The sequence below is a fragment of the Prunus dulcis genome, chromosome 2 (genome assembly GCF_902201215.1).
Source record: "Prunus dulcis chromosome 2, ALMONDv2, whole genome shotgun sequence".
Taxonomy (NCBI): Eukaryota; Viridiplantae; Streptophyta; class Magnoliopsida; order Rosales; family Rosaceae; genus Prunus; species Prunus dulcis.
In genome coordinates this window covers 23,203,724-23,219,116 of record NC_047651.1, presented here as the reverse complement: position 1 = coordinate 23,219,116, position 15,393 = coordinate 23,203,724, and the positions used below count along the sequence as shown (strand labels likewise).

The 15,393-nt window shown below is 38.1% G+C and overlaps 5 protein-coding genes across 7 annotated transcripts; all 5 read right to left on the bottom strand.

The window, feature by feature from the left end:
• Nucleotides 1-1,128: 1,128 nt before the first annotated feature.
• Nucleotides 1,129-2,250, bottom strand: LOC117618412 (glucan endo-1,3-beta-glucosidase-like). The gene has a single exon (XM_034347984.1). It carries the CDS (start codon nt 2,248-2,250, stop codon nt 1,129-1,131), a length of 1,122 nt encoding a protein of 373 aa, XP_034203875.1.
• A 540-nt stretch (nt 2,251-2,790) lies between these two features.
• LOC117619979 (receptor-like protein EIX1) lies at nt 2,791-5,637 on the bottom strand. The gene is made up of 2 exons (XM_034350057.1): nt 4,593-5,637; nt 2,791-4,520 (listed from the first exon to the last, which is right to left on the bottom strand). Exons 1-2 carry the CDS (start codon nt 5,635-5,637, stop codon nt 2,791-2,793), a joined length of 2,775 nt encoding a protein of 924 aa, XP_034205948.1.
• An 874-nt stretch (nt 5,638-6,511) lies between these two features.
• On the bottom strand, nt 6,512-7,863 carry LOC117617882 (light-harvesting complex-like protein 3 isotype 1, chloroplastic). Its single transcript, XM_034347486.1, has 2 exons — nt 7,205-7,863; nt 6,512-6,950 (listed from the first exon to the last, which is right to left on the bottom strand). The coding sequence occupies exons 1-2, from the start codon at nt 7,566-7,568 to the stop codon at nt 6,682-6,684; spliced, it is 633 nt and encodes a 210-aa protein (XP_034203377.1). The 5' UTR covers nt 7,569-7,863; the 3' UTR covers nt 6,512-6,681.
• A 110-nt stretch (nt 7,864-7,973) lies between these two features.
• LOC117617879 (glutamate dehydrogenase 2) lies at nt 7,974-11,223 on the bottom strand. Its single transcript, XM_034347481.1, has 8 exons — nt 10,800-11,223; nt 10,577-10,690; nt 9,550-9,846; nt 9,339-9,455; nt 9,007-9,257; nt 8,749-8,824; nt 8,576-8,662; nt 7,974-8,477 (listed from the first exon to the last, which is right to left on the bottom strand). The coding sequence occupies exons 1-8, from the start codon at nt 10,905-10,907 to the stop codon at nt 8,292-8,294; spliced, it is 1,236 nt and encodes a 411-aa protein (XP_034203372.1). The 5' UTR covers nt 10,908-11,223; the 3' UTR covers nt 7,974-8,291.
• A 1,029-nt stretch (nt 11,224-12,252) lies between these two features.
• LOC117617883 (mediator of RNA polymerase II transcription subunit 31) lies at nt 12,253-15,182 on the bottom strand. Of its 3 annotated transcripts, none has more exons than XM_034347489.1 (7): nt 15,005-15,182; nt 14,687-14,784; nt 14,482-14,578; nt 14,246-14,324; nt 13,842-14,110; nt 13,658-13,719; nt 12,253-12,595 (listed from the first exon to the last, which is right to left on the bottom strand). In XM_034347489.1, the coding sequence occupies exons 1-6, from the start codon at nt 15,049-15,051 to the stop codon at nt 13,707-13,709; spliced, it is 603 nt and encodes a 200-aa protein (XP_034203380.1). In that variant the 5' UTR covers nt 15,052-15,182; the 3' UTR covers nt 12,253-12,595; nt 13,658-13,706. The 3 variants fall into 3 exon arrangements, with proteins under 3 accessions (XP_034203380.1, XP_034203379.1, XP_034203378.1); XM_034347488.1 differs by having other exon boundaries at nt 12,256-12,595; nt 13,663-13,719; XM_034347487.1 differs by lacking the exon at nt 13,658-13,719 and having other exon boundaries at nt 12,256-12,595.
• Between the last annotated feature and the right edge of the window lie 211 nt (nt 15,183-15,393).

Genomic DNA, 15,393 nt, shown 5'->3' with positions numbered 1-15,393 from the left:
AGCACTTCCCAGTGGGTCATCCATCTTGGGATTGCTCTAGCCCCAACTAGCTTAACTTCAGAGTTCCCATGACTCCGAAGCCAGTGAGCTCCCAAAATGCCTCGTGCTAGCTGGAGACGGGCATGTACATATAAGGCACATCACCCTCTCTTCGTTGGTCAATGTGGGATGTTACATGCTTGTTCTCGTTTGGGTGTCTTAATTAAATTTCTCCAAAGCCCAAGAGCCCCAAGGCCCAAGTCTTTGATTAATATAATTTTTATTAATTAGAGCCAAATCCAAAGCCGAGCCTATAGCCGAGCCCATTACCCCAACTCTCCAATGTTAGCCACACTTACCAAACCATCGTAGTGCTTTTTTTTTTTTTTTTTTTTAAATTTTAATAAAGACCTTATAGGATTGTGGATTTTCGATGTTGTGTGTTCCTAAAAGGCACCTCAAAAGAATATCTTCAAAGTATAGCCGCGGGGCTGTACTCCGAATAGTATAATATTTTAAAAGTCCCGCCGCGCAGCTATACCCTTTAAGTAGCTCTCTTTTCAATTACTTTGATTAGTAGTTATGTTTTACTTAGTGAATATTAAAGGAAAAAAGTAAAAGGAAAAATTGAATTACTATTTATTAAGTAATATAATTCATGAAGTTAATTAATAAATCTAATACTAATTATTCACTAAATAAATAATAATTAAAATATAATTACTAATTTCACTAATTAAATTAGGCAAATATGTTATTTAATTAGTAACAATAAAATTTTAAAAAATTAATTAACCTAAACATCCTAAGTTTATATTTATTTTTTTCAAAAAGACCTCTCTCGACGAAATTTCGTCGGCAGAGGTTTTTTCGTCGGAGGAAACCTAATCCGGCAAATTTTGCCGGCATAAATATGTGCCGACGAAATTTCGTCGGGAGAAGTATTCTTTTATTATTTTTTAAAAATTTTAAATGCTGGATCGTTGCTTAGCAATCTCCCAAGCCTGTATCAATTGCATCATCAATTCTCAAGTCAAAACATTCCAAACGAAAACAAGAGAGTCAAATTGGATAACACATAAAGAAACTCAGACTAGTGACTAATATTTTTATTTAAAAAAATTTAACATTATTTGGAGATATCACATTCTAATTATGACCATAAATATGCTTTCCAAATGCACTTTCAGCTGATTGTATAATCCATTGCATAAGTTTCTGAAACCAAGTTTTGTGCTCTAGTGTTTTTACTGGGAAATTGATAGGATAAACTTGGCTCTTGTTTGGATAAAAGAGACCCCAGTGTTGCTCCACTGCTGCACCAGGCTTCATGTTCTCATTAAACATGGCAAACAAGTAACTCTCTGTGGAGTTCCCCGGCCGCCTTGGAGTTCCACGGGACGATAACACATGGCTTATTAGGTTAGAATTGTAGATTTGAGCATTCTCGGGTGTTGTCACCTCTCCATTCCCATTGGAGGGCCAGCCTGTCTCAGACACCACCACTTGGACTTGGGGCGCACCTGCTTTCTCCAATGCTGCATATAATGCATCCACCATGGTGTCAAGCAGGTTATCATAACTTAAACCACCATCTGTCACAACGACCGTCTCAGAAGTGAACAATGCATAAGGCAGTGAAATGTCAATTGGGTCTCCAATGTAGGCAAAATAAGGGTACACGTTGGCTAATAAAGGTGCACCAATGTTGTTGAGGTATTGAGCAATAGGCACCATATACTCTATGGTGTCTTGAGAAAAGGCTCCAGCTGAAGGAGGGTAAGATACACCTAAGACTGATGTTGCAATTGAAGTGCTGACCTTAATGTCTCCAAAGCTCAATGCATTTTGCAAGTTTTGCATTGCTGGGAGGACATACCGGGCAGAGTTTCCTGGGAAGACCTCATTGCCAACAACTATGTATCGAAACTGGACTTGCAGTGAATAAGGCGTAATGTATGTTGCCATCCAGTTCTCAGCAGCAGAGTAAGAGCCTGCAAGTTGTTGAAGATCCTCATTCCTGACTCCAACTAGGACTTCGATGCCAGAATTGCGAAGGGCCTCTAATGCTTCTGGGTTTGGATCATAGAGTCTCATTCGTCCGATTTGATTCAATTTGTACATATCAATAACTTCTCTTGGTGGTGGCAAATCATTGGCCACCATTCCATAGCATACTCCAATTGAAGAACCAGTTGCAAAATTTGGACCAAGTAGTACTGAAAGCGCGACGGAGAAGATGAGACAGAGCAGTTCAAAGTTAGTGGCCATTGCAAAGATTGCTGTTATTTGAAACGAGAATAGAAGAATCAGGCCTAGAAAACAACGTCTAAAACCAACGAACAGAAGTATTGGAATTCACTCTCAAAAGCTTTATTGATAGTATGAATAATTTGCAAAGAACAATTACAAACTAGGCTTTTATATAGAGCCACCAAACCCCACTTCGACTGGGAAAAGAGGCATAGCTCCTAATTAACAAAACGGGAAACTTGGACCGAAAAAACGGGACACTTAAACTAATTTGCAGCAGTCCTAATGCAGTCTATAACGGATTTTTGGGCACTTGAAAAGAATATTTCATATTATTTACAATAAATAGGATGAATTCATTATTTAAACATAGAGAAGGATCCACTACGAGCAACATTGATACTATTTTATTATAAAATATCTCGGTTTATTAATAGTAGAACTGCTAACTTATATATTGTACTTCGACCAAAAAAAAGAAAAACGCAACAAGCTCATTCTATGTACAAACAAAACTAGCTAAATATATTTCACCCCCCAAAAGAAAAAGAAACTTAGCTAAATATAGTCAACAATTACACCATAAAGTTTAAATACCATGCTATTTAGAAATCGGGAAAAAGCAATGCTCCATGGCATGTTTAGCAGCAACGAACCAAGTACACCCCAAAAACCAAACATGAACCCCAGTCCCAGGCTAAGATAGAACCAACCGTCTTCAAGTAAATGGTATCCTCTGTGTTGCTCAACTGCTGGTTGTGGTATCACCCCATTTGCACTGCAATTCTTGTCGAGTGGAGCTCCGCAAAGTTCATTGCCGATAAAGCAAGACTCGTCAAAGCTCTGGAGCTGAGTGCTTTTCGGAATTTGTCCCGTCAAATTATTGTAGGACAAGTTCAAATGACTCAAAAATGTCAAACTCGCTGTGCTCGGAGGAATTTCACCACTAAATTGGTTCATTAAAAAATCCATAGATTCTAACCATTTCATGTCACCAATATTTGAAGGGATTCTTCCAGCCAAAAGATTTTTCGATAGATTCAGTGATTGCAACCCAACGAGACTGGTCAGTTCCTCAGGGATCTCACCATATATCATGTTGTCTGAAAGGTCCATGCTTTTTACCAATTTAAGCATTATGCGACCATATTCTGCTCCTCTCCCTTTTGTAAACAAGATCACATTATCCATTAAATAATCAGCAAATGTCAAGATCAATGAATTTGGGAAGGTGGCCATTGCACTAAAGTTGTGGAAGCATCTTGGTATTGTTCCCGATAGATTGTTCTGTGCAAGATCCAAGATTTGGAGACTTTTCAGATAACAGAGTTCATAAGGAATGTCTCCCTGAAGGTTATTTGAACGAATGTTAAGAACCTTCAAAATCGAAAGGCTTTTCCCAATCCATGTTAGAGGGCTGCCAACAAACTTGTTTTCGCCAAGGTCAACAACTAACAAATCTGTACAGTTCTGCATGGACAAAGGTAATTCTCCAGATAGCTGATTATTGTGCAACTGTAGAGAGCTCAGCCTTTTTAAGTATCCTATGGAGCTTGGAATGTTCCCACTCAAATTGTTACTTTTTAAGTTTAACATCACCAACCTTTTCCAATTCATCAAGCAATTAGGAATGTCTCCAGTAAGAAGATTGTCCCCTAGATGAAGAGAAGAAAGGTTTTTTGGTTCATCCATCCTATCACAAAAGAAGTGGAAGAGTGATCCAGAAAATGATGAATTGGAAAGATCTAGTGCAGATACTGAGGAGGAAACAAAAGGTAATGAACCATTGAACTGGTTTGAACTTAGGTCAATTGCTGACTGAAAGCCGGCCACTATATTTTTAATTTCACCATGCAATTGGTTGTGAGAGAGATTTAGAGCCACCAACTGGGAAGATATGTTTGGAAACCAAGCCGGAATGGTATCTGAAATTCCTGTATTGGGTAGGCTTAGAAGCTTCAATTGCTTTTGAGTCTGAAGCCACATAGGAAATTCAGGTCCTAGATGCCAATAATCCAACCATAAGCGATTGAGTTGAAAAGGAGGAAGCCAACCCCGACTGGTATTCAGAGCCAATGAGTTTCCTTCTCCAACGAAATCCTTCAATTTTGTAAGGTAAGTAAAATGAACTTCAGACACTACTCCTTCTAATGAATTATAAGATATATCCAAAACAGTAAGCATTTTGAGTTGACTAATACTTTCTGGGAGAGTTCCATTAAACTGATTGTCATAAATCAGCAATTCTGTTAACACGGACAGATTCCCCAAGGACACAGGAATTGGACCTGATATAGAATTAGCAGAAAGATCAAGGTGGCTTAAATTTTTAAAATTTTCTACATGCTCTGCCAAATGACCTGAAAAATTATTAGACCCTAACGACAAGGACTTTAATTTGTCTGGACCACACACAGACAAACTGTTAAAGATTTCTGATACATTGCCATTGAAATTGTTGAATGACAGATCAAGATCCATCAACTCACACAGATTGTGCAATGAAAGATCAAGTTCCTTGAGAGAGGAGTTATTTTGTGGATGGCTAGAAAATGAACCTTGGAAACCACAACCTTTGAGAGAAAGGGAAACTAGATTTCTAAGACTGAAAACCCACCTGGGCATCAAAGAATCAAATGTGTTTTCAGAAAGATCAAGGATGGCAAGTGAAGTAAAATTTATGAGGGGTAGAGGGGGAATGTGATCAAGTTGACAACCGGCCATATGTAACTCTACCAAAGAGGGGAGCATGTTTGGAACTTGTAACCAGTCGGATGCTTTACTAAGATTAGCACGACTCATGTCAAGTTTTTTCAAATGAGAGAGACCAAAAACCCATTGAAGATTCTCAACCTTAAGCTTGTAACCGCGGAGACCAAGATACTGTAAATTTGAGAGATTTCCCAACTGAGGAGGAATTATACCTTCGAAGCTTGCCTCAGATAGGTTAAGATATCTTAAACTTTTAAGTGAACCAAAGAAGCTAGGAATCTGAGTACCTTGAAAATTATTGTAACTTAAGTCCAAGTAGTTGAGATACTTCAAACTGAGCAAAGAAGGATTTATCTTACCACCCAACCAAGTAGAAGTGACATAGAAATCCCCATAAGATAAGTGGAGATCCTGTTGAGAGTCGGGTTTTTTAAGGTGGAGCTCGCGGACGTGACCGGTTAAGTCATCACAGACAACTCCAGTCCAATTGCAACAAACTCCTTCACCTACCCACGACGAAAGCCGATTTGAAGGATCCTTAAGATCCTTCTGGAATAGCAAAAGTCCTTGTCTTTCACTTTCTTTGCAAGGCACTCCCAGATTCCCATTGCACAAACCAATACTAATAGTTATGGCTACCATAGTGCTTAGAAACCTGAACAGAAGTAAAACAGCTCTCATGGTTATCTTCATCCAGTTATATTGTGTAAAGTGCATGAACAATAACTTTTGAGTGGAAAATGTTGGGGCACTGACTTATATCATTATTTGATCTTTCTTTGGCCTACAAATCAACCCTTTTCTTTATTCGACATCGTTATTTTGACTCTTGATCACAATTTTATCTTTTTGCCATTTGTAATGAGATTCCCGTTCGGCTGCCGATTCAGGACTGGGCCAAAATCGATTACCATGTCTTCATCAAAAACGAATATAAAAATAAAAAGAACCAATAGATGACATCGAATGGTGCAAAATTTGAAAATAGAAAAAAGAACTTGTCTTAAATTTACCTTATCAAGTCAAAAGTATTAGGGCAAAAACAGACCAAAAGAAAAGAAGAGAGAGTCAAATTGGATAACACATAAAGAAAAACTGAGACTAGTGTCAAAAAATCTACCAATGTTGCATTATTCGGAGACAATCACACTCTAATTATGACCAGAAACACGCTTTCTAATTGCTCTTTGAGCTAATTGTATAATCAATCGCATAAGTTACTAAAACTATGATTTGTCCTTTAATTTTTGTTCACAGAAAACTGATTGGATAAACGTGGCTTATTAGGTTCGAATTGTATACTTGTGGCTGGTGTTGTCACCTCCCTATTTCCATCGGAGGGCCAGCCTCTCTCGGACACCACCACTTCGACTTGGGGCTCCCCTGCTTTCTCCAATGCTGCATGTAATGCATCCACCATGGAGTCAAACAAGTTATCATAACTTAGACCACCGTATGTCACAACGACCGTCTCAGAAACGAACAATGCATAAGGCAGTGAAATGTCAATTGGTTCTCCAACGTTATAAGAGGGAAAAAAAAAATTAAGCAGAAAATTTGGGGATTGTAAATTAGAATGGTTTATGGATTGATCATTGACCAGCACTGGAGTTGAGAACAAAAATCTAGGTCAAACAAAATATTTAGATTATGTCATTGTAATTTAATAATAGAGATTAACAAACCATTCTGTGGTCCTACTAGCAAGATAAATACAATTTCTCTTGGAAGGCAGGCTTAAATTTTCTTTCCAGTTTGATCTAAAGAGCCACTTGTTGCATTTCGATCTATCCACGAAGCTTGCCATTGTTTGTCATAGAAAGTAGCTTCATCCGCTAGCTTCTTTAAGTTCTCAAAATCTTGGGTTCGCCTGATGAATATTATAGCAATGACTGCCACAAAGAACCCTGCCTTGCTTATGAAGTTGCCAGTTTGTCCTACAACACCGAGCCCTGTCAAAGCATCTACAACATATGCCATGAAGAACCCAACCATTGCCGCTCGACCTATATCCAAAATAGTTCATGCAGCAAAAGATACATAGTTCTAATTAGAACTAAGAAATATAATAATGCAATGCATGCATATTTCTAAGAACTAAGAAGTGCAAGTGTGTGTGAACTGATCGATGATCGGAATGTATAAAAAATTTTAAAATAGGACATAAACATAGAACAATTAGTCTATATAAAACATGAATATTTCAATAGAAACACAACTTTTGTGATGAATCTGAGAGAGACCAATTAGAGCAGAGCACCTGCTAGAATGATGCCATCCCAGTCCAACTTGCCATCCTTGGAAAACATATTTAGATCCCACGTCCCATTCTTCCACCGCTCGTCGTTGAACTCCACAACAGGCAATTCTGTACCCAAACCATGCTGTGATTTGTAGTCTGCAGCATCCTCGGCCTCAGGCCTATCGATGCGTAAAGCAGACTTCTCTTGCTTCTCTATGTTTAAACCATTTTGAGCTTTCACATCCAGCGCAACAACATGATGGGTGGCCTCTTTTGTCCCCAAAGAGCGAGCAGCTGGTCTGGATTTGGGCTGTTGTTTCTTAGTGGCTTGATGTGAGCTGCAAACTGTTTGCAATGAAGCAGAAATGGCCAAGGAAGCCATGCCTTATCTTAAGGTAGCTCTCCTCCTTTGTTCTTGCTAGTTTGGTGCTTCAGTTTCTTGTTCTTTTTTTTTTTTTTTCAAAATGATCTTATAGATAGAAAGTAGGGAGGAAGCCCATGCTTGGGAATTTGAAGCTTATCTTCCCTTCCTTATTTTTGTCAGTGAAGTTATGGGCAAACTCTTTACTGTATCTGCTTTAACCACTTACATTTTTTCAAAGAATTGGTAAAAATTGCTAGCAAGAAATTTAATATGCATTTTTCACTGAATCTTTATAGTTTAAATCACCCTAGACTTGGTGCAAACTATCTATAAAAACTTGGGTGGATAAATTCAGTTAGATTTTCTTTATATTTTATAAACAAGGGAGGCTAAAGGACAATCATTCTTTCAAAGCCAACAATGAACCAGAAATTGTGGCCAAATTCACCTGAGTAATTAACTTTAAGTCAAATGATAACAATGCTAATACAAGTATAAGAATAGCAACCACCAAATTATCATTTCAGCCACATTGCAACAAGAAAATCATATTTTTCTTCATTAGTCACTTCCTCTAATCGATACAAAATCTGCCAAAAAAATGCCACAATTAACTGCGTAAAAAGAGAACAGAGAATTTTGGAGGTTACTAAGAATGGCTTCAAGCTGCCTCTTCAGCCCTCAGCTGTGACTGTGTATTGAAGAGATAAAGAAGAAATCCAACAGACTGACAGAAGCTCTTTATGCTTCCCAACCCCTCAAGACGGTGGCACGCGCAACCCGGTTTACACCCAATGTGAAGGCACCCATTCTGAGATTACACTCGTGGGTCTTGCACATGTTCTTGATGTTATGGAAGGCCCGAGTCATGTACCTTTGGAGCTCATTATTGACCTTCTCTTCGTCCCACATAAAACCTTGAATATTCTGTGACAAAATATAATCAAATTTCAGCATGTTAAATTATGTCCCTAATCAAACTCAGAAAAATCAATAGGAGATAAAGTTTTTCCTCTGTCAGTCACCTGAACCCACTCAAAATAGCTAACAGTCACACCACCAGCATTTGCATATATATCTGGGAGTATTATAACTCCTTTCTTGGATAGAATCTGCATCAATTAGAAATCATCCATCAGAATTGTAACCGTCTTTTTCTCCAACTTAAAATCTCAGAAGAAAGAATTTGCAATAATACCTCATCTGCTTCTGGATCAGTAGGGTGATTTGCTGCCTCAACAATGAATTTGGCCTTCACAGATGAAGCATTTTCCCTTTACAGCAGAATGACGGATATAAGTAAAATAAGTGGAATTAAATAAGTGCAATTAAAAAACTAACTCTTTTGTCAATGAAGGGAGAGAAAGAGAGAGGAGAAGGAAGAGAATTGATAATGCAAAACATAGAATAAGAAACACCAAGGAAAGCAGTGAGTTTGTTGGTAAAGGAGTTAAACCTGTTCAGAACTCCTCCTAAAGCAGAAGGGATGAGAACATCACATTCATGTACTAGCAGTTCATTAGGGTCCATGTTATCTCCACCACCGAAATTTAATAAACTCCCAGTGCTTTCCTTGTGCTTAATCAACTCCGTGATATCAATTCCATTTGGGTTCTTAATTGCGCCAGTGATGTCACTCACAGCAATAACCTTACCACCTCTCTCGTGTATAAGCCTTGCTGCCCAGGATCCCACATTTCCAAAACCCTATAAAAGTTAACAAAACAATCATTTTTGATATGATCACAAAACGTTTTTAACAAAGAAGACAATGTCAAATGATTCTACCTGAATAACAAAAGTCAAATCTTTAACTGACTTCCCATATTCTGCAAGTAAAGCTTCCGTTCCAAAAACAACACCGCGTCCAGTTGCAGCCTCCCTACCTAGTGATCCCCCAAGATCCTAAAAACACAAACACAAGAGACAACTTAGATAAGAATGAGAGAATTTCTATATGCTACTTATGTGTCCCAATTTCACAGTGTTCGGTACTTACAATGGGCTTTCCAGTCACAACAGCTGGTGAGTGACCATGAAATTTGGAGTACTCATCCAAAATCCATGCCATTGTCTGGGCATTGGTGCCCATATCAGGTGCAGGAACATCAGTATGAGTTCCAATGAGATCATGGATTTTCTGAGTGAAGACACGAGTCAGACGCTCCAACTCACTTTTACTTAACTCCCTTGGGGTGCATCCAATTCCACCCTTTGCTCCACCATATGGAATGTCCGCCACAGCAGTCTTCCAGGTCATAAGTTGGGCCAGGGCATTTACTTCATCCGGATCAACCTTTAAAAACAAAATAAGAAAACTTTCAATATAGAATTCACAAAAAAGCATATACATTTCTCTAATTTATGCTGCTGGTTTTGAACTCTTTTAAAGGCCAGGCAGAGGTTCTATGTGAAATCATCTCCTAGAAATGTGGACTGGACTAGAGAAATGTGAAACATTGTATATTGTTGGCGCGAAACAGGGGAAATGATCTGGAATCTGGGTTCTCAGTTCTCATAAGAAAAGAAGAAAGGCTAAGTGACAAATAAACAAGTAAAATGACATTTGTTGAAAACATAACTACTTAAGGGACCTGTGCAAAGACAGAACCTTGAATGATTACTTTACACATGAACTGTTTAGCCAAACCAATTAGCTGACTTTTGTAAGCCAAAACAAAATACAGGTACCCAAAAGCGTAATTTATTGTTATTTGGTCTTAAACTACATATTTCTTCATGTAAAATTTATTTATTTTTGCAAATTATACCAATTCGATTAGTGGTCAAAAGTTAGGACTCAAAGTTTTTATCTTCAATTATTACTCTTCCCTCCTGACCTTTTTGTAAAGTATGATGATCTTTCAGCTTTATCTCAGAAAGCAATCAAATCATTGGATCTACACAGAAAATCCAAAAACACCCCAAAACCCAAATGACATTATGCAGAACACAAAATAAACAGATCATGAAAAAGAACAAAGCAAAAGACAAAAACGCAACAGAAACAAAACGAAACACATCACCTCAGGATGATATCTGATCCCTCCCTTCATTGGCCCACGTGCATTATCATGTTGCACTCTGAACCCAACGTACGAAACCAAGCTTCCATCGTCCTTTGGAATTGTGCACTCCACCTTATCGACCACAACAGACAAAGTTCAATAATTTCTCGAGAAACAATCACAATTGATCAGATTATAATCAAACTTTAATCAAAAGACCAAAAAGTAACAGCCGATGAACCTTGATCTCTCTGAAAGGGATCAAGAGACTCTTCTCAATCTTAGCATCCAATCCAAGAATACGAGCCGCGTTGCGAAAATTGCGGCTTGTTGCGGCGAGGGCGTTCATGGCTGCCAACAAAACTCAAAAACAGAGACTACCCAGAAAAGAGAAAGTGATGGGAAAACTTTTCAAGATACAGAAGGAAAACTCCAAGCCAAAGGGAATAAAAATTGGGTGGTGGCCAAAATAACGCAATGGGATTTGTGAGAAGGTGAAAATTGAAGACGACAAAGAGAGCTAAGCAAATGGTGATATAAAAAAGAGTGAAGTGGTTGGTGAGTATATATAGGGAAAGAGTGGTTGAAAATGAAGGTGCCAGCCAGCCACTGTTGGTGATGTTATGGATTTGCTTAGAGATGTTGGAGAAAGAAAGAGAGAGAGAGAGAGAGAGAGAGGTGTAAACACCTAACCACATTGTAGGGATAAGCTTGAGGAGCTCGGTCAATCACAGCACTAAGCTGATGTGTTACTATTGACCTTCAAGGGCATAATGGTAAATGTATACAGTAGTCAAGCAAAGCCAGCTATTTTAGATTCACCGTAGCAGAAATTAGGGGGCCAGATTTTCACGTGAAAATTGATGTGCATGCATATAACGACCGTTGTTTCTATAAACAAATGAATTTTTTTTCTATTACAATTATTATATTTGGCATCCACGTAGTTCGGAAGAAGGCTTATCTGGGCAGTTCAACGACCGGAGGATGATGTGGCATCCCAATCCATCCCCCTCCTACCTTACCTTTACGTCGCTAATCAGTATTATCCACGTGGCGTGGGAATTGACGTGGGCCAGGTTATTAAGTTGGACCACGCTTCGCCGCGTATTGGGAATGAGGTGGACAGGTATGCTTTGGAAAGGTAGGTGAGGAATTGAAGAAGATAAAGAAGAAGGATGGATATGGAAAATTAGAACTGAGCCTGAGAGTATCCGAACAGGTCTCAACTGCAAAAGGGACCAATTGGCCAATTTCCAATAAGACAGACAACAGACCTCGGTCGGGGGTCAATTCGTGAATAAGGCTAAATAGACAATGTCGTTTTTACCCTACTAGATTACACAAACAACACTTTTATTTGTGTTGTGCTATCAAAACTCAATTTTGCTTTGGTTGTTCTGCAAGTAAGCAATGCCAAGAACAAACACACCATCTTTTTAACGTTTTCATTACGTGTCCTATCAGCCGGCGTCTCAAGAAACAATTCATGTTCTGCACAAATCCATCCATAACCTGGTTTTCAGCAAATTAATGTTGTATCTTAGAATCCAATAGAGAATGTTGCTGGGACTTGGTACATCAGCTTGGAGGAGACATTGAAAGAAACACAATTTAACAAATCAAACCATTAATTCGCAATATGATCTGATCATGGAGGAGTTCTCATTGGGAGAAAAACAAAAGGCAAACCAAAATCATTCAACTCAGACCAACTAGAAGCAAATTGATTGACAACACAATCAAAGGACATTTTTGAGTTAGGCACCTCAACTAAATCGAAACTATTCGAGGAAATAAATTATCCTCCAAGCAATCTATTCCAACCATAATAAGTAGGCAATCTTACAACTTACAAGGTATACAATTCAGTACAAAGATAACTACCAGATTATCTTCTAAAAGTTCTGTGCTATGGTCACAGTCTCACTGAACTCCCACGTGTGCTCATAAAGTGTCTCAAAGGAACTAACATTATAATGTCAAAATCTCTCTGAAAGATGGAAAGTCCTGCACCTTCAGTTCTTGACCATTCTCCTACAATCAGTGACAAAACTTTCAAAATGAATAGATAAAAGCATGAAATATGGTTTACACATACAAAATGTTATAGAAATACTTATATATCCCAGCCAAAGGCTATTTCTTCTGAAGATTTCATAATGTTGTGAATTTTAAACATGCCAAGATTCTGTCATTGGGTAACAAATATCGCAGACCATCCATAAACCCAAATGGTCAACAAAAACGGTAAGAATGCAATTGCACTTAGAATACTTGAGCACATACTTTAATTTGAATGAACATTGTGCAAGACATTTGATACAAAGGACCCCGTTACCACAACGCATTTTCCTAATGTGTAGGCAAACAAAAATTAAAGTGCCCCCACCCCTACCCCCAACCAAAACATCAAAGATTTTAAATAAATAAATAAATAAAACCCAGTCCCTTCCAAAAAAATACATTAAGCCTGGCAGGATGGTGAAGCTGAATAAGCATCTTATAATTCACTCCCGCCAAATGGCTCAGATGTTTTACTAGATCTGCTCAAAGAACAACTACAGAGTAGCTGTTCTCATCCTGAGAGGTGTAGTTTAATAAGAGCACATCATCATCGCCATATAAAAGGTGGGGAGGAGAAAGAAAAAAAAAAACTGTAGCATGATGAACACTTAGGAGTGGCATGACATGTTCACAAAGACCTGGCACAGCTGCCCAGTTTGCACCAAAGAAGAAAATGGGAGCCAGCCATGGAAAGAAAACTTCTTTGGTTCTTTATTTTTTCCCCTGGCATTGAAAAATGCATAATTGATCTGATGGAACATGTGGAATCAGATATACAAGTTACTGAAGACTACTGCTAACCAAGAATTTCATAAAGCATAAAGATTTCATGAATTCACCAATCACTATCAAAGAAGCAAAAGAAAAATGCAGAAAGGGTGGATATTAGACATTTATCATAATGCTATACAATTATCTACCATATTTGAAAAACTTGGACCGTATCATATGAGCTTGCTCATTGTATCATAGAATTTGAATAAGAAATAATGCTAATCTCATAAGCCTGAAGACCAAGAAATTAAAACTTACCTCACCTGATATATTTTCCATTGCTGTTATTATGTATGATATTGTCAAGTTAACCTTCTTTCCTATAGTAATAACCACATGCATAAATCAGGACACTGATCTAGTATGGTTTTTTGGTTAAAAAATTGCAGAAAACTTGTGCTTCCACAATGACGAAAAAAATAAAATAAAAGAATCAACATACTTCCTCTTTCTTCGATCAACCCCACTATTCCTTGCTTCGTTTTTTGCAAGAGCAGACCCAGGGGGGGCAGCATACTGCATAGGAGAAGGGGCTGGAGCATTTGCTGTCACCGAAACAGTTGTAGCTGGCACAGGAGGCACAGGTTGTTGAGGTGGAGCAGGAGTAGGAGGTGCAGCAACAGGTTCAGGAAGGGGTCTCGGTAATATATGTTTCAAACGGTTGTTCCTATAGTTCTTCCAGAAGTAGAATTGCTGCCTATGTGCCAATTCCTAAAACTTACAAGAACCAGATGAATTTACTGCTAACTCCAATATATAGCTCCAAACACTTTAAATTTTAAGGGAGGAAAACATTATTCCAGAAGTGACTTAAATGAGAACAACATAGAAGCATCAGAAATTGACCTTGTTAACAGGATGGGCCATTGCGTTGCGAAAGTTGGCATTTTGAAGTTGCTCAAGAAAAAATAGGCAATGAGGATACCTGAATAGTTACAGGAAATTATATCAAGGGTGGAAAAAAAATACCTTATAAAAGAATGTAGACCAGTCAATGAACTCAAAATGACCACAAAGTTATTATTATTTTTTTAAGACAAAAATGACCACAAAGTTATTATAAGACATGGGTTTTCACTCACATTATAAATTTCGTATACTCAGGACGCTGCCAATATTGAAGATATTTCAAGTACCCAATGAAAGCCTCATCTTCAAAATAACGATTTTGAGCCAAATCTGTAGCAAATGGACAAAGAATAAGGTACTTTTATAACAATGCTGCATGTCCATGAAGATAGAGTAAATGCAAAAAGAAAGAAAAATAGCAAAGTGAAAGGTGAGTACAGTGAATGTAGGTGGGATTTGCAAGACATTGGACGAATTCCAATTCAAGCAAGAAACGTTGTCGGCCGTCATCTGGGTCCTTGTATATGGTATTTGTCCTGCAATTACCAGTAGAAATCAATCAAATTGAACAAGTTCTTTCTCTGTTCCAATCAAATGGGTAAAACGTTTGAGAAATTAATTAAGATCAAATGAACTCCCACGAACCCCAGGAAAGTTTAGGATATCGACAAAAAATCATATAAATCAGAAGAAAAATAAAAAGCAAAAAACTTATATATATTTGAAAGCGAAGAGGAAGAAGGTGGGTTTGCTTACAAGGGTGGAGTATCGGCTGTTTCGTCACTCTCTGTGCCAGACGCCATTCAATTTCAAGCCTCCCACGCACTCAGATATAAGATTTTGCGAGCGATTTTCTGCTGTTCTCCATCCCTCGCCCCCTTTCTAGTAGTAGCATCCGTAAAACTCATAACAACTAAAGCAGCGGAGATGGGCCAAGCCCGCGTTGCCTTGGTCTGAGCCCAATCTCAAAATTGCTATTTGATTAATTTTTTAGCCCATAAATAATAAATATATTTTTTGAGGCGAAAAAAATAAAGTTGAAACACTCCCCACCCCAACCCTCCCCCCTCCTTTTATCGCAAAACGTCCTTAATATTTGCGAAACTATCAGATTGCATTTTTAAAGTTTTTTTGTATCATTCATG

What these genes read in the sequence shown, in the direction of transcription:
- LOC117618412 (XM_034347984.1), bottom strand. Translation starts at nt 2,250, where the DNA reads ATGGCCACTAACTTTGAACTGCTCTGTCTCATCTTCTCCGTCGCGCTT.
- LOC117619979 (XM_034350057.1), bottom strand. Translation starts at nt 5,637, where the DNA reads ATGAAGATAACCATGAGAGCTGTTTTACTTCTGTTCAGGTTTCTAAGC. An exon ending in AGGGTCTAATAATTTTTCAG is followed by an intron (nt 4,521 to 4,592) that starts GTCATTTGGCAG and finishes ATTCTATATCAG; the next exon opens with GTCCAATTCCTGTGTCCTTG.
- LOC117617882 (XM_034347486.1), bottom strand. Translation starts at nt 7,568, where the DNA reads ATGGCTTCCTTGGCCATTTCTGCTTCATTGCAAACAGTTTGCAGCTCA. An exon ending in GGATGGCATCATTCTAGCAG is followed by an intron (nt 6,951 to 7,204) that starts GTGCTCTGCTCT and finishes TTTTGGATATAG; the next exon opens with GTCGAGCGGCAATGGTTGGG.
- LOC117617879 (XM_034347481.1), bottom strand. Translation starts at nt 10,907, where the DNA reads ATGAACGCCCTCGCCGCAACAAGCCGCAATTTTCGCAACGCGGCTCGT. An exon ending in TTAGGAGGAGTTCTGAACAG is followed by an intron (nt 8,825 to 9,006) that starts GTTTAACTCCTT and finishes TCTGCTGTAAAG; the next exon opens with GGAAAATGCTTCATCTGTGA. An exon ending in CTGATCCAGAAGCAGATGAG is followed by an intron (nt 8,663 to 8,748) that starts GTATTATTGCAA and finishes TAATTGATGCAG; the next exon opens with ATTCTATCCAAGAAAGGAGT.
- LOC117617883 (XM_034347487.1), bottom strand. Translation starts at nt 15,051, where the DNA reads ATGGCGTCTGGCACAGAGAGTGACGAAACAGCCGATACTCCACCCTT. An exon ending in AAATCCCACCTACATTCACT is followed by an intron (nt 14,579 to 14,686) that starts GTACTCACCTTT and finishes CATTTGCTACAG; the next exon opens with ATTTGGCTCAAAATCGTTAT. An exon ending in TGGCCCATCCTGTTAACAAG is followed by an intron (nt 14,111 to 14,245) that starts GTCAATTTCTGA and finishes TGTAAGTTTTAG; the next exon opens with GAATTGGCACATAGGCAGCA.